The 23,886-nt window shown below is 42.8% G+C and overlaps 2 protein-coding genes across 3 annotated transcripts; one reads left to right on the top strand and one right to left on the bottom strand.

The window, feature by feature from the left end:
* Window positions 1-2,900: 2,900 nt before the first annotated feature.
* On the top strand, window positions 2,901-11,271 carry skic8 (SKI8 subunit of superkiller complex). Of its 2 annotated transcripts, none has more exons than XM_053885443.1 (11): window positions 2,901-2,963; window positions 3,221-3,256; window positions 3,427-3,454; window positions 3,796-3,901; window positions 4,596-4,768; window positions 8,221-8,369; window positions 8,446-8,539; window positions 8,658-8,751; window positions 8,830-8,922; window positions 10,608-10,686; window positions 10,755-11,271. In XM_053885443.1, the coding sequence occupies exons 2-11, from the start codon at window positions 3,245-3,247 to the stop codon at window positions 10,842-10,844; spliced, it is 918 nt and encodes a 305-aa protein (XP_053741418.1). In that variant the 5' UTR covers window positions 2,901-2,963; window positions 3,221-3,244; the 3' UTR covers window positions 10,845-11,271. The 2 variants fall into 2 exon arrangements, with proteins under 2 accessions (XP_053741418.1, XP_053741417.1); XM_053885442.1 differs by having other exon boundaries at window positions 2,926-3,010; window positions 10,755-11,264.
* rerglb (RERG/RAS-like b) lies at window positions 10,833-22,665 on the bottom strand. Its single transcript, XM_053885444.1, has 5 exons — window positions 22,378-22,665; window positions 16,235-16,291; window positions 14,742-14,815; window positions 13,437-13,585; window positions 10,833-11,911 (listed from the first exon to the last, which is right to left on the bottom strand). The coding sequence occupies exons 1-5, from the start codon at window positions 22,427-22,429 to the stop codon at window positions 11,626-11,628; spliced, it is 618 nt and encodes a 205-aa protein (XP_053741419.1). The 5' UTR covers window positions 22,430-22,665; the 3' UTR covers window positions 10,833-11,625.
* Window positions 22,666-23,886: the final 1,221 nt, after the last annotated feature.

Below are 23,886 nucleotides of genomic sequence, written 5' to 3' on the forward strand. Positions count from 1 at the left end.
ATCCCGAATCACATCTGCTAAACCCTGGGTAAAAGCAAGTGGGAGCCTCAACTTCCCTCAGAGGCCATGGTTCAAAACTCATAGGGGAACTGAGCCCTTGAGAAACTGAGAAACTAAGAAAATGACATTCAATTCTTTGAATGTCCAAATGAGTGTGACCATGTCATGCGTGGCAGCAGGTTAGTGACGTAGGCTAACAAAGCCTGATCATGAGAAAGGCTGTATATTGCAACTTAATATAAGACTGTATACTGCTTGTTCACTGCAAACCAGCCATGCTTGAAGGATTTGTCAAGTCAGGTTCAATTCTGCCAAACCATCTGATGTGGCAACAGTCATACACAGTAGCGCAGAATTACACCTGCCAACAGCTCCTTAACATACAGAGTCACATCATTTGACATGTAAATTAAGGCCCGTTTGTGACATGATTTATTCTAGATTTAGAGGTGTCCTTGAACGCACCACAGTGCTAGTCGCCTCTCATTAAGTGAAGACTTGTGTCGCTACCTGGCTAATGTAACTGTTGGGTAGAAGCAGAGTGGGACGGGACGGGAGCCTGGGTAATGCAGTTCTGACGCCAACCCTCCAAGAACGTGGGTGTGCATTTCGGCAAAGACAAGTAGCCCGGCTATGGCAGTAGTTGTCATAGAGTGTCCTATTTTCAAGTTGTGGCTTGTTTATGAAGTTTTTCTGTGTTTGATCTCACAATATGTTTATGATGTTATTGCACAACTGTCTCTTTTGTCTTGTCATGATATTGTTTACTTTCGGTTGCTAGGTTATACTTTGTCTCCATTTGTTTTTTTTTTACTTTTAGAACATTTATTTTTGCACGTCTATTTACTATTTATTTTCTCCAGGCTTACTGTCTTGTGTTTCCGCTGCAACAGGGGCCATTGATTATCGTAATTTCCATCCTCTGAATGTCCCACATATTGCACATTGACATTAATGCTACCTTGACCTTGACCTTGAAAATGTCTGATGTAGAAATGACAGCATTATAGACAGCAACAGCATGCCTTGTTTTCTCAAGAGTAGTGTATATTTGTGTAAATTTTGGGAAGGTTTGTGTGGAATAAATACTTCTTGAAACAAGTGAAATACGCTTATTCCAATTTTTGTTTCATGTTAAATGGTTTTGCAATTTCATTTCATTCATATCAAATCAATGGTGTGGTCTAAAATGACAAACATCCTTAAAAAATATGATGAGAATGAAGGAATTTTATCAAATTATTGTAATCTGCATGAAGAGCAGATCCAGAAGCTTTTGATGAGTCAGAATGGAAAAGTGCCTGCTTAAAAGCTCAAAGACAGTTGATGGCAAAACTGCTATAATATAAATGGCTCATGAGAACATACAGGGGTTGGACAAAATAATGGAAACACCTTAAAGCTTTTTTAGCTTTAATCTACCCCAGATAATTTTGAATTGTACAAAAGAGAAACCATATATTGGACTTCGGACTCCTTCAGGCCTTCTTTGCGGGAAAGTATAGACGCCACGACGTTGGACATGTGGAAAAAGCAGATATTGAATTGCAGTGGCCTATAAAAGATGACGTATACAAAAAAGGGAGACAGAAAGACTTTGCCCAAATTTTGGAACCATACATGGATATAATGATGGACAGAACGTAAGCCTATCTGTTACCATGACAAAGAAGGGAAGAAAAAAACATTTCTTTTTATTTTACTTTATATTGGAAACATACAAAACAATAGTTGGGTGCGCACGTGAGTGTATGTGTGTGGATGAGTCGTTGGGGTCCTGTATATTGTCTTTGTTTTGTGTGATTGTTTTGTGAATATAGTATATAAAACTAGAAAATGAAACAATCTTTCAGATTCAGATTCAACAAGTCAGAGAGCTAATTTTGAATACTCTTTTCATTTTACATTTTCACAGTACCAATTAGAGATATGTTTTAAAACCTGATGGTTTATTGATTTTTAAACAACACGTTTTGTACACAATTGATAGGATGGGCAGTAATGTGTAACTGTATTTCTGCGTACCATTTCTCCAGCTTTGGTGACATGGCATTAGGAGAGGTATTTATTAAAGGGGGCTAAGTAGTACACCATACCAAGGCCTTCCTTTCTTTCTTTTTTTCCAATACAAGCAGAAAATGTACTGCTATTCCTAAAAAATAGAAATTTTCAAATGAGACTGAGATACAAACCTTGTGGATACTATCCTCAGTCCTCGCTCATCCAGCAACATTTGATACCTTCCTCCAATACAGTATCTCAAAAGTGTTTGGGAGCAAGAGCTAAACTTTTCTTCCTTGAAGAGACGCAGAATTCAATCCTCAGATTGAGCAGCAAAAATGATTCACTTTGTTCACCAAAGTTGTGTCCCATGTCTCACTCTTTCACAAACTCTCGACCACCCCTAGACATATTCAATGCTTACCTGTAACTAGCGATGAACCGAGACCCTTGTTGGCTCTGTTTGCCACATCAGGGGAAGAGAATTAAGTCTGAGCTCATCTACAACACATACTGTACTCTTACCTGACTTGTAGCGTACCATAATAAGGTTTGGATGTTTCTTCAAAGTCCTCCTACTAACCTAGATCAGCTATTTCATTGCAGCACAGCGATCTGTCATTTACACTAAGTAATAATCATAAAAAAGAGAGCGTCGTTACATGGATGGTTAGTTAGTGTGGCATTTAAGATAAAGTATTTATTATTTATTAGTAGAAATGTTTTTCTTCGTGACGAGCCTGCAAAGCGTTGTGCCATTTTTGATCTGGTCTTCGCGAGGATATTTATTCTGTGAATTTAATAAAAATGATTGCGCCACAACCTTTTGTTACTTGCATTTCTCGGGCGGATCACTGGGTGTGATAGTGAGCCGAGTCCTTAGTTAATTCAAAACCGCCAGCACACAACCCGCGAAGAAGAAGCAGAGCGGAAGTTGCCATTGTTGATATGGTTTCTCACATGTAAGTCAAACCAGTCAATTCATTTGCAGTTTATTGGAAAATATAAGGTAAGCATTCCTATTGTGCAAAGAGATTTAGATACAACACATGCCGAAAGTTTTGATTTGTTTGTTCAAGTGTCCAAATAGTCACTCGAACGCATCGACAACTTAAAAATGATGCAGGATTTCGTTAAAGCTCTAAAATGTCTTCTTCCTTGTTTGTTTGTTTTTTTCTATTTTAATTTGTTGGCACCCTGGCTGTGATTTTCCACATAGGTGAACGACGCTGCGACTAAAACGATGACAGCTCAAGTAAGTCACCAAACATGAAACAATACATTATCTGGAGCCCATCAGTGGTGCATTTTTGGACCTCTGGGATCTTTTGAACTACCTACTTAGAAGCTATTTTATTATAAACAATAACGTGTTTGTGAATATTTACGTACTAACGTTATAATTTCTGTTTTTTCCCCTTTCAGTACAGCATTATATTTAAGCAAGAACGTGGTGAGTTTTGCCAGTTTGCCAGCACTATTTTAAGCATTGCCCCTCAGGCACCTCTCTTCCAAACAGACTTGCTGTGTTGCAATATCCCTGGCTGGTACTTTTCTGTACCACCTTTGACACAACTGGTGATGGTTTCCCCCCCTCTATTACTGATGCATTGGTTCGCTACCGGTACAGTTTTGGGTCGGGTTTGGTTGAGTCCCATAGCTGAGACCCGCAGTTAGTCTTACAATTTAATTATAGTTTTTATTCACGATTTAGCAGAATGACACGACTCAATGACTGTATTTATAACTGGATAAACTTTTGGAAATGTAACCTACCGCTTTTCTCTTGTTCAGCACATGATGATGCCATCTGGACAGCAGCCTGGGGAAAAAGTGAGGCAGACGGGTCAGAAACCATTGTTACTGGTTCTCTCGACGACACGGTGAAAGTCTGGAAGTGGTGGGTGTTTGTCTTGTTCTCCTTTACATTAGATCAAGCAATGAATAGATTGCATAAGTATTCAAACCCTTGCTCTCTCAAACCTTGCTGTCTGCTTGTCAGTAGACAACAGTCATGAAGTCCAAAGAAGGACCTCAGTAAGAAAGCTGTTGAGGAGCATAGAGATGGGCAGAGCTATGTAGCCATTGCAAGTTCACTCAATATCCCAAATAGTGCTGTTGCATCGCTAGCCAGAAGTGGAAGCACGTTGGCACCATTATGCACCTCCAAACAATGGGACGTCCCTCCAAGATCATGGCAAAAGGCGAGATGAAACTCCTCAGAGAAGCCAGAGCAAATACCTCAGTCACTCATTAAGACCTAATGAAGTCTCCCCTGGGTGATGGAACTAACAAGTCCACAATATCCCACACTTTACACAAGAAATGTCTCTGGGTGTGTCATAAAGATGAAGCCATCTCTGTAGAAACATCTCATGGCTTGTTTGCAATATCCTACTCCTGTGATAGATGTGGATGTGAATCCTTTTGCAACCCACTGTACAATTATTCATTGGCTAACGTTGGTTACAGACTGAGAGTGGTTGAGTATTTGCACTACCAGTACTTAACTTTGTTGTCATATGGTGACAGTATAGGAAATCATTGCAATGAAATGTTATTTTGCCCAACATGCTGCTCCTCTTCTGCTGCAGGACAGACGAAAAGCTGGAGTTGCAATGGACTTTGGAGGGTCACCAGCTTGGTGTCGTGTCAGTGGACATTAGTCAGAATGGAGCCATTGCAGCATCTAGCTCTCTCAACGCTCACATCCGCCTTTGGGACCTGGAGTCAGGGAAGCAGATCAAGTCCATGGATGCTGGCCCCGGTAAGATCTAAGAGGCTTCTTCTAAACATCATGTCACTATTGTGGCAGTGTCGAATAAGAGAGTGGCAGAATGTGTCGTGAGTCCTTAAGGTAGTCTACATCGCGCTAGGAGTCACACTTAATGACAAAACATAATGACAAAAACTGCAGAAAACTGGGTTCCACAGAGTAGGGGCTCCCTATGGTGCTGAAGGGCAGAATGTATCCCCTTTCATGACGGACAGATGATCAAAATTAATTCGTTAGAGCTGATATTTAGTTTTTTTTTGTCTGTGGTCCTTTTGTCCACTCACCTACCGAGTTGATATGGTGCTGCTAACTCTGACGTACTTGGAAACAATGTAGTGTTGTCTTGTATTGACAGAAGAAAAATCGAATTACATAAATAAGCTTTTCTCTGACGAACAGTGTTGTGATTTATATCAAATTGATGTCAGCAGCCAGATATTTATAGTGGTGTCTTCATAGTGTTCTCAGACGCCATCTGAAGTCAATATTTATCGGGTGAACTGTATAAAACCATCGACATCTTGACTGGTTTGACAGCTTTTCGTCTTCTTGAGATCTACACCATATATTTGATAGCCAGGTGACTGACTTTGATTTATTTAAGTAATTGATTCAGCGGTTGTTAATGAGAAAAAAGATAGTTGCAGGGTGGCCCTACACTGTTATTCCTCAGAAATTAAGGACATTTAATTCACGCTCTGAAGTCCTGTGGAGTGTTGTGCTACATGGAGGGGATGTGCACACATCTGACCGTTCCAGGGTGTGAGTTGACATGAAATAACTACTTAAACTACCTCATGGTGGATGACGTTTGACATTCAAAACAGATTAAGAATTTCTCAAAGCTATAGAAGGCCTTTGGATCACAACATTTTAAGTGGATTGTCATGTTTTGGACGGACTGGTTTTGAAACTAAATTACTTATATAGAAAACTAAACACTAAATGTCTATATACATGCAGGTATATATATATATATTAGATTCACTACTAAAACTTTGGTCTACACTGCTTTTCAGAAGTGGTGCTTAATCGTCTGGTTGCTGGTTTCCGAACCAGTCCATTGTGCACCATCCCTATTGCCAGAACTCACTGCCAGAAATCAAATTGAAAATGACAGTGTGCTGTATAAAGCTCTATGGAGAGAAATGACCCACAGAGCTGTGCACCTCCTCCTTAAATGCACTATGAAGTCCAGCTTTCTGAATTCTTCAACAGCACAATAACTCTTAAATAACAATAAGTCTGAAGGCGGCTTCCTGTGGTAGAAATGTAAATGCTTGACACATGGTGACAGCCCCTTGTCTCTCACATCATCCTCTTTTGCCATGTGGACAATGCTGACCTGACAGTTACAGCCTTTGTTTCCTTTGCTGAGTGCATCCCATATTACGTCTCTAAAAATGAAACATCTCAGAGGACTTCTCTTCTCCTGGTATTTTAGCCTGTTGCACTCTTTGTTACTTTGTTACTACACATTTTGATCTCAGGCGTTTAAAAATGTATATTCCTATCAATCACATCCTTTGTCCTGTCGGCTTATCCAGCAGGAGCAAAGAAACAAGCCTGGGTGTCACGACATCCTTTTGTCTCTAGTAGATGGATGGAGATCCCCATTCCAACAGTGACTGTCTACTGAATTTATTTTTAATGACTAAAGGATTAATTTTGAAGGCAAATTCAGTCAGGACATTTTCATGCGGGAGGCTGCCATCATTAACGATTCATTATTGTGAGGAAATCCAAATAAGAGGTAAAATGCTGTGGAAAACATAAAGTCTGGTATTGTCTTTAGTTGATTCGCCTGTAGTTGACTCTTATGTGGCTCTCCTGCTCACATCCCTTTTCCAGTCTACATTTAATGTTTCAGTTCAGCATCTTGTGAGAGAATACTTCATTGAATGTTTATTTCAATCTCCTGTGTATTATTGTGTCTTGTGTGTGTGTCTGTCAGTCAGTTGCATCTGATCTTTGAAGTCCCTTCTCCAGAGTAATCTAACAGTTTCTGTGTGTTTCTGCGAAACATTTTCTTGAAAACTATCATGTTGTTGAGAAGCAAATGAATTTATTTCAATTCCTTTGTCAGTGAGTTCCACATTTTCCCTCCCGCTATTGCAGTGTATATATTTTCATTCTGCTGATCTTGATGTGCTGTTTCGATGTGAGCTGCTTGTATATACTGAAACCCAGAAATTTCACCTCTAATACTCCATTCATTAATTCCATTAATTGTCCAGTACAAGTTACCATCCACAATTAGTTTTGTAAAGACTGTCAATTAACTCATCATTTTTATATCAATCCAGTTTTAATTTTCTCCTTTTCCATGTTCTCTGTTTTGAAATGCTCTCTGCTATTGATAAGAATGGTGTCGTCTGCAAACAGCTCATGGTTACTCCTAAGTTGACTCCAAGCGAGCCAGGGTTGATGTCGGGCAAGTTGTAGTTGAAATGTTTCTATACTAGCTCCGTTTGTGGCGGATTCACAACGTCCTCAGTGTCAGCCCACCATGTTCAGAGCACCTGCTCTGGTCTGGCATCAACACAAGTCTGTTTGGAGGGTTTGTCTTTCTTTCTTCCGCTTCTTTCTGCTCTGTAAAAACCATGCTGGGAGTGTTTTCAACCTGCTGAACCTGATGTGAATGTCATGTCAGGTTCTATTAGTGACGCCCAGATCCACTCAGCAGTCAGCCGCAGCCACTGGACCAGAGATCCAAATCCTCCCTGACATTTTTTTTGTGTCTTGTGTTTGTGCAGTATGATGTAGAGGATTTATTTTCTGTACTTTTTATTGGAAAGTCTCCTTATTCCTTTTGTTAAAGTGTGGTGGGACAAAATAGCCCCAATTCCCTGCCGTGAGAACACATTAGGATCAGGAAGTATTTAATATACTGTACATGTCGACATTTGCAGAGCTGTGAGGTTAGTTTCTTTAGTTCGTGTGGACATATGATCAGTTTTACTTACAGCTCTGCTGGACGGTCAGTTCCTCTGCACTTCAGATTGTGTCAGTCTGACATTAAGCAAAATTATTTTTGTGAGACATAGTGTTGCATCAATACATCATTTTCTTGCTGTTATGACCAGCTTCACAATTAAGATGCTAATTTGTTCACAAAGAGAAAAAAAAAAACATCTCTGCCACATCTTCCCTTAGTCTCCACATAGCTAAGGCACTTGCCGTCTCAAACAGCTACAATTTAACCCCGAAATAAAACTGGCAGAACACAATGTGACGTTGCGAACACAACAGGGTTCTACAGGTGATGTGAAACAGTGAATTGTCCATCTCAGTCTAACAATTTGAAGCCCAAACTACAAGTCTCAGTGTTATAGGACCTTGAGATCGAATGAATGAACCAGTCCTTATCGTTGTGTGTATGCTGTGTTATCCTTAAACCATCATTCCGTCTGTTCACCATGTTGGTTTGCTGTGCTTGTCAGTGGACGCTTGGACGGTGGCCTTCTCTCCCGACTCTAAACACATCGCAACTGGAAGCCACCTGGGCAAAGTCAACATCTTTGGCGTGGAGAGTGGCAAGAAGGAATATTCTCTAGACACGCGAGGAAAGTTCATCCTCAGCATTGCTTACGTAAGGAGCCGGTGAAGTAACAGTCAGCTCCATGTCAGGGTCTGTATTTTGGATTTACACTTTGTGTGCATCTCAGAGTCCTGATGGGAAGTACCTCGCCAGTGGGGCCATTGACGGCATCATTAACATCTTCGACATCGCCACAGGGAAACTTTTGCACACACTGGAAGGTTGTTTTCTATTGTTGACTGTTCATTTACCAGTCAAATTCGGTTAAATATCATTTGTTGTCTTTGTGCAGTGAGTCCAGTGGTCCTCTGTAGTTAAAACTGACCTGTTCTTCCTCAGGTCACGCCATGCCCATCAGGTCTCTCACCTTTTCCCGGGACTCTCAGCTGCTGGTCACAGCCTCAGACGATGGGTACATCAAGATTTATGATGTGTGAGTCACTTTTCTTCAAGCGTCCTGATGGTTGCAGAGGAGCCATGTTCTCATGTATGTTCTCTGGTTGTTCTGTAGACAACATGCCAGCCTGGCAGGAACCCTGAGTGGTCACGGATCCTGGGTTCTGAGTGTGGCCTTCTCTCCTGACAACACTCACTTCGTCTCCAGGTACTTTTGTGACAGTAGTCAGGGATTGTACATTCATAACAAACCTGGAGAACAAGTCTGTGTATTAGGGGATTCTAACACAACAAGAACAACAAGGTTCCATGAGACTTCTGATCCTCATGGCAGTAACAACGCAAGATACCAATGACAAGACTTTTTCAATCAGACAGTATACACTGGAAAATGAGTTTTCTCAGACAAATAACGCAGTTGAACTCAAAATGCAGGACCTCTAAATGAAGGTCTTTGTACATCAAGGGGAGAAAAACCTGATCCCATATGGCCTGAAACACGAGTCACTTTCACACCGTAGGAACCGTTTTTGTTTTAGGAAGAATTTCCAAGTCGAATGGCTCTAAGAACCTTTTCAGCTCTAGTGGGGTATTTAAACTGCAGACTCAGTGGGCCAGAGTCCGATTCATCCCCTGCTGTGCTGCCTCACATTTTACTTATTTGTTTATCGTGTCAAACAAAAGATGAAAAAACCTGAATGACATGAGCGAGGCCCCGACTGATTTTGATTCAGCAGCACCGCGAGTCACTTAATAAGACGTTCCAGTCTGCAACCGGTGCTGTGTGAGACAGTTGCGGTAATTTATATTCAATTCAGGATTTATTTTTGTTGCGCAGCTTAGATATTCTTGTGTGCTAAGATCGTATCAGCTCTGCGCAATTGCGTGCGCGCAGCTTAGAGGGAACATTGTTTGTAACCTTTTTCAAACAGATTGCAAGTTTTCAAATTGCTCATTTTCTCTCTTTGAATCTCATTATGATGTTTAGTGGTGATGGGTAGATGATATTTCATGACACAATATTGAAGGGTTAATGAGGTTTCATGATACAGTATTCTGATGCTCAGAGGCCACTAGATGGCACTGTCTGCTGTAAAATGTTTGGACTTGAACAACTGAGGAATCGGGCCTGTTTGTGTTTTGAGAAATTCAATTCGAGTGTGATAAACCAGTGTTGAGTTATGGTTTAGCTTGCAGGAACAGTAAAACTTGTATGTTGATAGATTACATGAGTGAAATATTTCAATAATATTCCTGATATTTCTTACATTTTGAATGATTATGCCTTACAGATGAAAACGCCAAATCCAATATTTCAGAAAAGATGAGCCTTCAATAGAAGAGTGCAGAATGCTCCTTTCTGTGCACTCAGGCGTTGGTTAGGCCTCCTCTTGCATGAATTCAGAGTGGCTCGGTGGAGATCAGCTTGTGACTGCCCAGATGTAATGGAAGTCCCAGCTGCTTTGATCGCGGCGAGTGGAAACTTCACATTTGGACTTGAACGTGCCTGAATGGAGAGAAACAGCATCTGAGATGTTTGAAGTCCAGCGGTGGAGTTTGCACGCTCTGTGATGATTTGGGTAGCCATTCGCAAGTTGCTGTAGCTCCACAGTGCTCTCTGAAGTCCACAGTGAACCCAGTCATCTGCCTGAGAATTTTAGAGCACGTCATATTCAATTCTATTGATCTTTAAAAATGCATATCATTCGTTTTGCTGAATAAATCTAATTACTATTTTTTTTCTGTATAAAGAGATTTAGCACCACCTACCGTCTTGAAAGAAACATTACTCTTGGAGCAGCTTGTGTCTGCACTTTTTTTGTTGTTGCTGACACAAATGACACAAATGCTCAAGATTGAGTCAAATGTTGACTTCCTTTCTCTTCTCACCAGCTCATCTGACAAAAGTGTGAAGGTTTGGGACTCCAGCTCCAGGGCCTGCATCAACACCTTCTTTGACCATCAGGACCAGGTGAATTAGGCTTTTAGAACCTGCCTCAGTGCGAGACAGAGTAACTCAGCCACTTCTCCTCACTGCAGGTCTGGAGTGTCAAGTACAACAGTAATGGCTCCAAGATCATCTCGGCTGGAAACGACCAGGCCATCCACGTCTACGACTGCTCCATGTGACCCCTGAGCTGTGTTTTCCTCTGATCTCAACAGTCAAATAAAAGATTTTTCTTTTTATATTTCAGTGCTTCCTGTTCACTGTTCAGACCAATCAAATGTCTTAACCTGACAGGATATGCTTTTAACAGCACTTAATCTGTGTGTTTGAATTAACGTATGGCTGATGATCACATCCATGAAAATGCTGATGTATGGCTCCCTCTGAGAGTCTTGGCCTAAACACAGGCAACCTACCACCAGTTCTCACTGCACTGTCGCATGTATGTTGCAAGGTCGATGTTAGCTGCAGCATTCTATCATGCTGACAAGGGTCAGGCAGTCTGTCTTTAGTTGTAGTGTACTTTTATTTATGTATTTGCATCATGTAATACAGATATAAATGTCAGATACAAACAATGAAATCTTTTCATGTTGTGTGTTTCACAGAAAGGTCCAGAGAGATAAAAACAGTGCTCACCTTATTGAACTGTTCTGCTCCCTAATAACATCTCTGTTCTCCTGTATAATGTGTTGTAACACTGCCCATCATTTTTCTCACCAATGCTGCATTTAGGTCTCTGGAAATGTTGTGTCCTGAATGTGCAATGTGTGTTTGTTGCAGTTGGGAGTGAACTACACCAAAAACATCAGCAGCAGTGAGGAGGAACATGTTTGCGCTCCAGCATGGGCAGATGATGGTTCATTGCAAACGGCTACAGCTGCTACAAAAATAAATCATTTCCATCAGCGCTGAAACAGTCTGTGCTGAGGGTCAAAGCAGGAGAGTCAGAACATCAAAGCCTCACACGGACTTCCTCCTCTTGCCAAACACGTTGTTGATGAGCTTGGCCATGGACTTGGAGCCGCTGTAGCGGCGTCTGTCAGCCCGGTACTTCAGGTGCTCCATGACCTGCCGGATGAGCTGCGTGAAGAGGGCGGCGATGTCCTGGAAGCTCTCGGCCGCAGACACCTCCTGGAAGTTGCAGTGATTCTCTTGAGCAAGGCAGCGGCCCTCATCCTCATCAACCTGTCGGATGTGGCAAAGGTCCTGCTTGTTCCCCACCAGACAGACAGGAACACCCAGCTCACTGGAACAAAGAAGGTTTCTTCAATCTGGTTTTTATGAATCACTTCCTCAAAGTAAAAGTACATGAGCATCAGCCATGATGTGCTGAAAACGAAGACTCAGAATTGATGCGTGTCATGCTGTCGCTCTCTAGTCGAGAAGAATCCTCGTGTCTTGGCAGAAACCCTAAAAAGTTATGTTTAAGGTTTAAGTCATCGCTAACACCGTGCAGCTATATTGCATTTATATTTCTGTGAAATTTTCCATTTTGTTTGAAAGTGCTACATAGGTCCTTTTATGGTATTTTGCATACATTACATTACTTACGTCCGAGATGAGCTAGATCATCTACACGGCTTCACGCACAAGTACATAACCTTACAATGATTGTAGAACCAGATATAAGCCAAAGTGTGAGCCAAGAGTGATAAAAAGAGTAGTTGAAATAAAGCACAGAATTTAACACTCTGTTTTCCCTTCCATGCACTATGATCACTTAAATGGACCTATGTTGGGTTATACATGCTGTTTTATCTTGACTATTCAAAAGTTTCCTCTTCTCATAAAGATAAATCATGAGTGATGTGAGTCTAAATGAATTGACTTGGCTGGAAACTATTGGTCACACCGACACATGACCAGCAGCTGGATGGATGTGGCCCATCTCTGCAAGCGTCAGCTGAACCTCTGAAGGCAGCAAATCCCACACTTGTCATCACCACTCATTAATCAGTCAGGAATCCCAGCATTCCTCAAACCTATCACGGCATGTTCACCCCATTTGTGGTCCACAGAAAGTAGGGCAACTTGGACGCGTCCAACATTAAATAGTGTGAGTTTATTTGGCCGCCACTTTATTGCTCAGCTCCAGACAAGACTTGAGGTGAAACACTGGTCAGACAGAGCGAGTCTCATCGCTGTGGTGTACAAACAACGCATCAAGAAACTTGAAGGAAGCTGGTGCCATCTGCACATTTTTGGAGAAATTTACATTTTTCTTTGAAACCACAAATCAAGAAGACAGCTTCTTTTGTACACTACCAATTCAAATATCACTTTTTGTTTTCTCTTTATGGCAACAACAGCTGTGATGTACACAACACTACTGGGGTCAACAGGAATCACATATTGTGTGAATTCACAAACTACATTCATGACACTCAACAATCCACAATGTTCATGACGAAATGAGTGTATAAAAAAAAACAACTCTTGCATGCATGTTGAAAACACAGGAACATAGCTAAGTTAAAACAAGTGAATAAAGAGACATTCAATGTGAAGTGAGATTCCTGCAATTCCATACTGAGGTATATGACTCTAGTGCTGCACGTTACTTCAGAGAGCATCAGTTACTCCCCATGCCACCACACCATGATGCCACCCTGCTTCAGTCATGGTAAAAGTTTTGTCTTCCCATTTCTACATGAAAAAAACACTGGTTTTCAGTGAGTGTCTTAGTGCAAATGTATGGAACAAAGAGGAAAGTGATCACACAGCATGGATCATTTCTGAAAGAACCAGAATCAAGATTTCGTTCTGCTCACCCTTTGCAATTTTCTGCCCGAGCCTCACGAATCTGGTGCAAGATGTTCTTGGCAGTAGTGAAGGAGGTGCGGTCGCTGATATTGTAGACCACCACAAAGCCGTCTGCCCAGTCCACTGGCTCCTCCAGAATGCAGCGAGCTTCAGAGTTCTGCCAAAGAATCATATTTCAGTTTTCGGGCTAGAAAAATAAGCTGAACATGAAGGTGTGTGTTTGAGTGATAGTCCCGCGTGATCCTGTCCACACATCGTAAGGGCAGGTTATGTGGAACTGCTTTGAAGAGCATCGCTTTGGGTAAATGAATGAGATGTCAGTAGGAAAGTGATCTGTGCAGGAAGACAAGTCATCAATGAGAGCAGAGCAGTAGGAAACGTGTCCTGGTGATAGAGTGAATGAAATGACAGGCATTTAACTAACTAATTGTTGATACAAAAATGAAGTTAAATTGAAATTACAAAAAAAAAAAACTATGTTGTAATCCGGGACAGAATGCTGACTGCAGGAGAAGGTCATCGTGACATGTCTTCCCTCGACTTCCAGAAAACCTTGCAGTTCTCCTACAAAGCTGGAGGTCCATAAAGAACCGCAGCTGTCTGACCATGCGCAGTTTTTACTGTGACACACGTTGGCAACCTTGAGCACAAGCACATAATGGAAGAAGGTCAAGAGGCCTGAGGATATGGAGAGGCCTCTGACCAATAAAATCCCACCCATCCCTCTCAAATTATTGACTCCTGCTACTTTGTGTGGCACAGATGAGGGGAGCTGGACTGCTGACCAACAAAGAGGAGGGACTTTAAGATGTTAAGACAATGTACTGCCCTTTTTCTTCTGAGTCTCTGGGCTTTCCAATAAACCCCTGAGCAAGAGAGCAATAACTATCCTCACAAATTCTTGGTCTGTGTGAGGAAGAAGTTTCTGTTTTCTTCAGAGAACTGAGCTGAACCAACATTAGCTATACATGCACATATCCCGCCACTGAAACAAACATGCACCAACAATAGATACACACTACAACAAGCAAACAAAAACCTACGTGACTGAACTGGAGCCAAAGCCATCATGCAACCAAAGATGAATGAATAAAGATTTATTACAATCCTCTGATTGACATTGTAAATGTGTTACTGTATTTGTTTTGTTTTTCAGCTGACTCTCCCAAAGAAAATAAATACATATCTAGCCTAAACACACAGTCACAGAATGCCACATAAATCATTGAAGATACACATGACTAAAAGTGGCAGAAAATAACAACTGATCATGCACTCGTACTCTATCACAGAGTGTTGGTGAGCTGTGGTACCTCTGAGCAAGGGTCAAAGACCTCCAGGTTCAGTTGTCTTCCATCAATTGACAGCCTCTTATGATACAGGGAGTCTGTGAGAAACAAATACAGTGTTTGTTTGACAACTGTACCGTAAGTGAGAATGAACTTGTGGGTGTAGAAACAACCCATCCTGACTCCCATGACATAATATATTGACATTAGGTCAGTTTTTTTCTTCATATGCTGACACCAAGGGCAGACTGGAATTGTAGCCATTTCAATGGAGTAAAAAATGTGTGATGTTACAGGCAAGGGTCACAACCCAACCACAGAAAATACATTATTATGAGGGTCAATGAAGCTTTTTTGTCACTTTTATGCATCAGTATTATGTTTATTTGGTTTCGTTTTTTTCCGGATTATGTTTTGTAAAGTTTCATTACGTAAACATGCTTTAGGGCTGCAGGTTCACATCAGGGCAACAGCTCATCGAATAGTGAGTGCATATAAGTCTAACTGTCTTTGATAGTGAGTGTTATGAAGTTTGTTTGCTGATGACTAATGCATTTGGATTTGAGGTGAAGAAGCACTCACAGAAGAGGAAGTTGACACTTCAAAAGGCTTATCAAACCACTGGCCTAACAGAAAACCTCTTTGACCAAACTTGTTAAAATTCTTGAGAATAACCATGGAGGCACTATTGGAGTACTGTCGGATTCTCTACACTGCAAACCGAGATTCAGAGATGCTCATTGAATTGTCCATCTGCTTACTGAACTGGGATTTACTTTACGTATTTACTCTGTACACTGACTTAATCATTGCGATTAAATTTGGCATTTATTGTCAGGTATATTCTCTAAATATATATATATATATGTTGGAGTCAATTAGAGAGGTCAATTATTATAGCGAGTCTCTAAATTTTCGATTCTGTGGTGCTTTTGTGTGTCACTCAAGACTCATGTTTCTCCCACAGAATGCGGCCTTGTCCACACGAAAAACGCACCTTTTCCTTTTTTCAGGGTCGATTTCGACAAAGTGCTCTGTAAACATGGAGCCGTTCCCGGGGTCCTTACGAAACTGTTGATTCGGCTCACCCACAAAGTTGAGCTGTTGTTCTGAGTCACACTTGCCAACAAACCACCAGGGACATTAAAGAGTGGCCAGGCACACGGTGTAACGTTTTTCTCCGTCGAGTGAAAATGAGGAAAACACATCAGACTGGTGTCTGATGCTGCTATTTACTGTAGAACATTTTCCCCTACGAGACTGAAGAAATGTTACTTGGGTTGATATAAAAATATGGTGAATTGTTGCAACTGCCTGGGAAGTTATGTTACATTCTGTTTTGATGACTAAGAACTACCGGGGATCTGTGCATGTGCCTGACTGGAACTGGCTTCAGTAGTGTGTCGGGATATCATGGTTATTAAAATGACATCGGAAATAAACCAGACCACTACAAAATTTGTGCGACCCATTCAGTCTGCCTGTTTTTGAACAACCTAACACAAGTCTCTACTCACTGGCATTGGACGCATACTCGCCGATGAACCGTCTGGTCAGGAAGCGCACCAGGACCGCTGGGGGAAGCAGACCAGAAGAGCAGCAGAAGTGAGTCATGGCATCATTATACTCATTCTTCACAGGTGCCAGCAGCTGGAGTCGAACCCTGTGCCAGCAAAGCCAGAGCCTGGCTGAAAACTAAAGCCTTGTTAAAACACAGTTCTTGGCTGAGCTAAGTGATTTTGTTTCCACTTGGCCTTAGGATTAAAGCAGTATTTTCAAGAGTCGGTTTTGGCCCAATCAGTCTCAGTTACTCACTGATGTCATGTTGGACTCTCCGGTGATGCTTATGACGGTCCTGTGGATCAGATTCTCAGAAGAAACCAATACATATATTGAAAAAGGATAATAATCCACATCTGTGTTGCACACATGATGGAGGGGACATGGATATGCTGTGAGGCAACGAACAAACCACGCATTTGAGAAGCATGACATCTGTTGTCAAAGCAGCTTTTTTATTTCCCACGTATGTATATGTATACAGAAAACATTTTCAACTACTTTGTAAGTTGCCTTTTTCTTCCAAGTTACTAAAATAACAACAAACATGCTGCTGACCATTGTGTATTTTAACAGAAACCGCACCAAGCTAATTCTTGGCAGTATTATTTTTAAGTTTTTTGTTTTTTTGTTTTTTTGTTTTTTTTTTATGTGCTAGAAGAGTCTGCTGTTAAAACACCTGGGCAGCCAGTTTGAGGGCCATGCACATATTTGTAGAACTGCGGTTACATTAGGTAACCCAGATTTTCCATCCTAACATGGCCTAAAAGAAAAAGACAATAACTCAGGAACCAAGCATCCGTCGTCCTACCATTCAGTCGAAGAAGCAACCCCAGAAAGGACAGTGTGGGTCAATGAGGAGTCCACCATGTCCTTCAAGTAAACACAAGCAAAGGTCGATGCCGACAACCAAGATGCCACCTGTCAGATGATAAGACCTCAAGATGATCACCTGCAACCAGTATGCCGACGTGATCACCGTTGGCCTGAAAGCAAGGTTGGGGTGAAGGGTCACCGAGCCCCGTTCACCTCCAAAGACATATATCTGGAGCCGACTGACAAAGCCATCAGCTCACTCACCCACTTCGCCATCGACAGGGCCAGAAGCAACACCATTTCAAGAGTAGAAGCCTCCAGTGAAGACTCCACCAAGGGTTCAAACAGGGAATTACAGAGTCCCTCCAGAACCACCAGTAGACTCAACCTCGGAACCAGACTCCTAGCTGTAGGCCTGAGTCGCCTGGCACCAAGCAGGAATCTCTTGATGATCAGATGATCCCTTGCTGAGAAGCGACCCAGACCCTGGTGTCCCTCTGTGGCAGCTGCAATCATATTCAGTGTAGAAGCTGCCCGTCCTTTATCGGACAACTAACCATCGTGAGGCCTTTAGACTCACACCACTTCACAAAGACGCGCCACCTAGTGGCATAGGTCCTATTAGTGGAGCCTGAGTGTTCTGTACCTCTGAATCCGACAAACCCATGTCAAGCAATTTCAATGTCTCAACATTCAAACCTTGACAGGACGTCCAAGCACTAGACGGGCTCGGCACACACACTCCTTCACAGTTGATCCTGTCAGCCACAGTGCAAAGTGAAGCAGAACCTTTTCTATGCCATCAACTCCAACAGATTGAAATGAGACGTGGGACCGGACCATAGTCCTCCCACGCTGTCCTTGTCTAGGGCTTCATGGATGCATCCCTCTGCATCCATGACGTGTAAGTATCACTGAACGCAGCCCATAGGCACTCCTACCAAAAGCCGTGCTCTGGATTCCCAGAACTCCATGTCCAGGCAAGCTTGAGTCGACAGACTCAACCACCTGTTCCTGTCCCGGACCGGGTGAAGCTGTTGACGCGCAAACCAGCGCTGACGCTGCCACATGTGTAACAGGCCCAGTTTCACAATTGGATGTGCCGCTGACATCAGACCTAGCAGTGTCATCACCTCGCTGGCTCTCACCTGATGTGCAATCCTCATCTTCCTCATCTCATCTTAGCTGACATCCGCTCGTCCGAGAGCCGCGCTGTCATTAGGCAAGATTCAAAGAGGATCCCTAGGCACTGTACGGAAGTCATGAGATGCAGCGAACTCTTTTGGAGGTTGACAGCGAAACGCAGATGTCTGATGTGATTCAGCACCCTTGCCATATGCTTGAGTGCTCTCTGGATGTCGCCAGAATGAGCCAGCCGTCCAGGTAAGTCAGGATCCTCAGAGCCACATTTCTGAGAGGCTCCAAAGCTGTGTCCACCACTTTGGAGAAGGTCCTCTGAGCCAGGCAGCTTGCCTGACCGTCAGCATTCTAAACCATCGAGAGGCAATATGAGTGTTCAACCTCCAAAGATCGAGGATGGGTCTCAACTTTCCTGACTTCTTCGAGACAAGGAAATTCACTGAGTAAAACCCTGCCTTGCACTCCTCCGGCAGGAGTCCTGAAATTGCCTGCTTTACGAGAAGAGAGTTTACCTCTTGTTCTAAGCGCCACTGTTCCTGATGAGAGCGTGCTACTGTGCTGTGCACCCCATCGAGCCTGGGAAAAACTCAACTCTTTTAGCCGTTAGCTCGCCCAGGCATCGAGACTTATCCTGAGACTTAGGTCGGGACTTTAAGCTGAGTGTTTAAGCACCAGACTGCTAGATGTGCGTACAGTTCTTTTATCCAAAGTACAGGCGTCTACGAAAATGACAGGTTTCATGTAAGCACCTGGTCTTAGTAAAAACATGCAGTGAAGGATGGAACTGCCAGAGAAACGCCAGACACAAAGATGGAGTCGGATATGGCGCAGATGACATGGACAGCTGGGGACTCGCAAAATGCACTTTCCGTTTGCAGAATCTCTCTTATGGCCTGGCGCAGGATTGAGAAGCCATCGACCGAGTCCGCTTCTTCTGCTGGAAGTGCTGGTGCGGTTGCGCTGATGTTTTCTTCACCTCCATTGTCTGTAACAGCTCCGGGACGTTGGCGTCAAGCAAGGTGTCGTTCGTGATGGGCATCCCAATGAGGGTCCTCCTGTGCGGCACCTTCAGACCCGTCCTGGGCAGCCGGATGTTGAGTTCCAGCATTTGAGTGAGCACGCAAATCCTGGCTCCGTCCATGGAGGCAGCTATCACCATCTTTTGCCCGAACGTTCCAACACCGTCTTGTCCATCACCGTCGACAATAGGGCCATATTGTTAGCCAAGCTCTGGACATGGAGCATGCAGGATTAGGCCCGGTCAAGACACTGCATGGTCAGCAGACCAGAGGGTAGCTGAGGGAACCAAACAAAATCCTGTCTAGACAAGGTCAGTATCACCCAACGGTCGAAGACCATTGGAGTTCCCACCACTGTAGTGTACTTAGTGAACACTCTCGGGGGCGAACAGATACTCAGTGGTGCCTCCAGCTCCTTTGAAGAGTTGGCCCAGAGACACGCCATGTTGGGGAACGTGAAAACCGGCCTCGGCGCCTTCTTTTGTGCCTTCGTCACCATGGAGGTTGAAAAACACGAGTCGGAGAGCGAGCGTCAAGCACCAACTCACAAAACTTGGAGGAACGAGACATGGCATGATCTCCTACCCGACGTTGATAGCAAGTCAAAGGGTGAGTGGAAGAAAAAAGAAGGACTTTGATGAGGATCGGACGTATGTCAGTAGAGGGTGCCAGACCAGTGAATTTCTAGGATCTCAAGGTGGTATTGCTGGCCAGAATCACCATAAAAAAAATTTCCCAAAAAATTTCACGGCAGGAAGAAACAAGTTCCTGGAATTGAAGCCTGAGCGAGGCATTCTCTTCCCTGCGAAGCTGTGGGTTAAGTTCGCAAAAGAACCATCTCCACCAAGCTTCTTCTGATTGCGTATTTATCTGTTTAGCTGCTACTTGTTTATTTTATTATTTAAGTGACAATATTTGATTTAAAAATAAAAGGATAAGTGTGAGGTGAACTAAATCCTCCGTTTTGATTTCTTTTCACAAAATGCACAAATGCACTCAGTATTACTGGCTGTGCTGGTGGAAATAGATAGATACAGTATGTGGCTCTGGATGAGTGTCGGTTGCAGTAGCATTGAAAGCACTCTCGCAACAGTGCTGCTGCTGTCTGTCTTGAAATGTTGTGGTCTGGTAGTTACTGCTGCTGCTTCACACCCCTGACAGAAAAGAGAACTGTTATTTCTCCAGTTTGGATCCTCTCCCTTGTTTCTGTGTATTTCCCAGGAACTCATGTTACCTTTCACAGTCTTGGGCGGCAAAATGTATATTTAGGTTGATGTGACTTAACAATGATGGCTGAGGTCCAGAGGTAAATTAATTACTGGCTATAAGGTCCTTCAAACCACACACGCATTGACTCACCCAACTTTTTCAATATAGTATGAAAATGTGTGGACCAGCGAAGAATCAACTTCAACAACAAGCAGGCCCAACTGACATAGTCAACACCAGACCTTTTGCCTTGCAGCGTACATCTGACCCAGAATTGAGCGTGGTCCTACATGCTGCGGATGGATAGGGAACAGAATGTGCCTGAACCCGAATGTGCACATCTGCAGATGGACGCCTTCAGGATTCATAACACGACAACATGGACCAAGACCAGAGGACCAGTGCAGCATTTAGTGACACACGTGAGACTCCTCGATTGTATATGATTGTATAGCACCTTCACTTCTGTTTACTTCCCTGATGAAGCTGAAGCTCGTGCACGGATCGTAGTTGGCCTAAACTGTTACATGCAGGCTTAATCCAGCGATTAACTGCATTATCCGGGTAGTGTGGTCCGACTTCGAGAAGTTCCGATTTCTCTCCCATAGCCAGACTGGGCTGTTTGTATGCTTTTTAAAAACCCAATCTCAGTCGGAGTCAGGCAATAGTGTGGTTTTCTGGGCCGTCATGTAACTGTAGTCATGTAGAACGATTTCAAACAATGCAGTCTCCTAATCTCAATAAAGATCAGAACTAAGGCACTCAGCAGCCTTTCCTGGCTGTTTGCAAATGACTCACATTCTAAAGAAAAAAGAACACAACTGAAGAGAAAAAGCTTAACTGCCTTGTGTTGTCTTCAGTATTCAGTTTTTTCAAGTTGGTATTTTGGACATAAAAATGAAATCAAGGATTGTGGAGAAGCCCTGGATAAGACATAATCTTCGGTATCTGAACTCTTTTTTTCAGCCTGTTTATTCACAGTGCGTGTCAGTCACATTTCCACGCAGCTTTATTTTTAAATGGGGAAACGTTCAGTCAAGCGTTCGAAAGGCCACATTCATTCTATGATGTTCAGCAGCACGAAAGGTTTTTGGCCGATTTCACTTAGTTGAGACTCGTGGTCTTTTCATAATGAGCCAAGTAACACATTGTTAGCGCTGTGGGGTCGCAGTGGTGCCGCAGTGTAGACACCGCTGAGGCAACAGGATCTGATGCATTCAGTTCTTTGTAGTTAGAAATATCTGATTAGCAAATGTCCTATGGAAGAATGAGGGGAAAATGATTTGACAATAAAAACTCTTCCTCATTCTCCAATAGCTATTTCCGTACAACTTGAATTATGATCATCAAGTTACTGGAAACAAATCCCTCCATGGAGCCATTGTAATCACGGTCTACCCACTGAGTTCAGTGAGAACAAATGTTTCCTTACTGATGAACTGAACCTCAGAATAGCCCAGTGGAATGATAATAATCGATCTCTCTTTTTCAGGTAGACGTCGCCTTGTTTTTTGCACAACTGAACTGTTGGTTATAGGCGTAATGAACACAGACACGAACACAGACATGAGTACACTGTAGTTCTTGAGACTAGCTGGTCAAGGGTCTGACATTCTCACTGTGGCCATCAATGACCAAAAAATTCTAAAACAAATTTAATAAATGTCAGAATTAATCACAAAGTAATCCAATTAATTTACAGAAATTTACAGATGCTACAGTTCAACTAACTAAAATAATAATTATTAGTAGTAGCAATATTCATCAGAAGGAAATGAAATCCTACTTTAAAGACAATACAGTACTGTTTACATTGTTTACATGGGCGGTTTATGTGGTTCATGAACTTCATGAACAGCTCATGAACTTGTTGACATTGCTTTGAGGAAACAGTAAAAACACCTCTGGTGTCTCACCTGACTTCCCAGCGCCCGGACTGCCGAGCAAGGCCAGCTTGATGTCGTTCATGGTTGATGGCTCGAGTCCTCAGCTGACTGCTGCTCTCTCTTTCTCCCTGGGTGCTGATCCCTCAGTCCACTTTGGACATAATACAGTACCGACCCCGTCTCTTTGTCTTCAAAGCAATGTCACTTTTTAAAGCTAGAGGCAGAGAAGAGAGGAGGGGAGTGGGGAAGTGTGCACCCACCCCTCTCTTTCTCTCTCTGCTGTCTATGTGCCAAGCTCTGTCTCTTGCCGTCTCCAGCACCTCTCCTTTCTCTGTCCTTGTTTTCCCTCCCTCTCCTGTACACAGTGTTGCTTTCAGTCCCCTCCTTCCCCCTCCATCCATCTGTTTTTCCTCTTTTTGTCCTCGCTGTGGCTATATATCTCATTCCTGTCTCCTTCCCTCCACAGTGGAGTTACTAAAAGGTCAGCGACTGAGTAAACTCATTGTTCTGTAACTGTATTTTTTGCCTGTCTTCCTAGCGTCATGAAAACAAACAAACAAACCGACCAGCAGAACGGCAGCATCATTACATGTGGCGCACTTTTCTGTTAAACACTAAGATATGCTCTCCTTGACTTGAAATACAGTGCTGTTTATGGGATAACCACCGAATCTCAAAAGCCACCTGACTGGCTTAAAGGCTGATAGCCGTCCTCCAAATGTCAAGCTACTGACTGCAACTCTGACAAGTCATTTGACTCCTTCCCCAGTTACTGGCTTAATAGCTCTGCAACATTCTCACCTTTTGCAGCCAAATTAATGAATATATTTATAAATATTATATAATATTTCCGCATCAGTTTGCTCAATAACTAGTTTAGTGACATTTTATGAGAGTAAAATCACCACAAAGCTTCCACATTGCTGCCAATAAAACGGGCCAGGCTTCTGTTGCTGATGTCATTTCTGACACTGTACACCTAAAAACAATATCTTATTTTTAACATGAACACTGAACTAAGAGAATATGCTTCATCTGGCAGATTATCTCTGATATACCCATCTAAACTTGTTCTTCCTAGTTATACTCAATGAAAACTTGTCTAAACCATACATCATTGCAGGCCTCACTGCTGTCCTATAGAGCCGCTCTTTCACTTAAGCTGACGCTCTGCTGTCACACACCACCCCTGACAGGCATCACCACCTGTTTCACCCTGTCTGCACTCTCCTCTTCAACTCCCTTGACCTGGCTCCATCACTGTGGGACTGATTCCAAATACTTGAACTCATCTGTTTCCACTAACTGCCTTCATCTTCACTGATCCTCCTGACTCTGTGTCTCATTTACGCACATGCATTCTGTCTTGGTTCTATTGAGTTTCTCTTCGGCTCGTACCTCTTTCTCTACTCAAACTCATCTTCACTCTCACTACAGATCACGCTATTGGCCGCAAACATCAAGGTCCATGGAGGAAATGCCTCAATAATCTTGTCTGTTGGTCCATAACAATAGCAAATAGGAAACAGCAGAGTCCTC

This window comes from Synchiropus splendidus, chromosome 14, assembly GCF_027744825.2.
Source record: "Synchiropus splendidus isolate RoL2022-P1 chromosome 14, RoL_Sspl_1.0, whole genome shotgun sequence".
Classification (NCBI taxonomy): domain Eukaryota; kingdom Metazoa; phylum Chordata; class Actinopteri; order Syngnathiformes; family Callionymidae; genus Synchiropus; species Synchiropus splendidus.

What these genes read in the sequence shown, in the direction of transcription:
- skic8 (XM_053885443.1), top strand. An exon ending in GTCCATGGATGCTGGCCCCG is followed by an intron (nt 4,769 to 8,220) that starts GTAAGATCTAAG and finishes TGTGCTTGTCAG; the next exon opens with TGGACGCTTGGACGGTGGCC. An exon ending in AACACTCACTTCGTCTCCAG is followed by an intron (nt 8,923 to 10,607) that starts GTACTTTTGTGA and finishes TCTTCTCACCAG; the next exon opens with CTCATCTGACAAAAGTGTGA.
- rerglb (XM_053885444.1), bottom strand. Translation starts at nt 22,429, where the DNA reads ATGAACGACATCAAGCTGGCCTTGCTCGGCAGTCCGGGCGCTGGGAAG. An exon ending in TCCGGGCGCTGGGAAGTCAG is followed by an intron (nt 16,292 to 22,377) that starts GTGAGACACCAG and finishes TGCTTCCCCCAG; the next exon opens with CGGTCCTGGTGCGCTTCCTG. An exon ending in CGGGCAGAAAATTGCAAAGG is followed by an intron (nt 11,912 to 13,436) that starts GTGAGCAGAACG and finishes TCTTTGTTCCAG; the next exon opens with TGAGCTGGGTGTTCCTGTCT.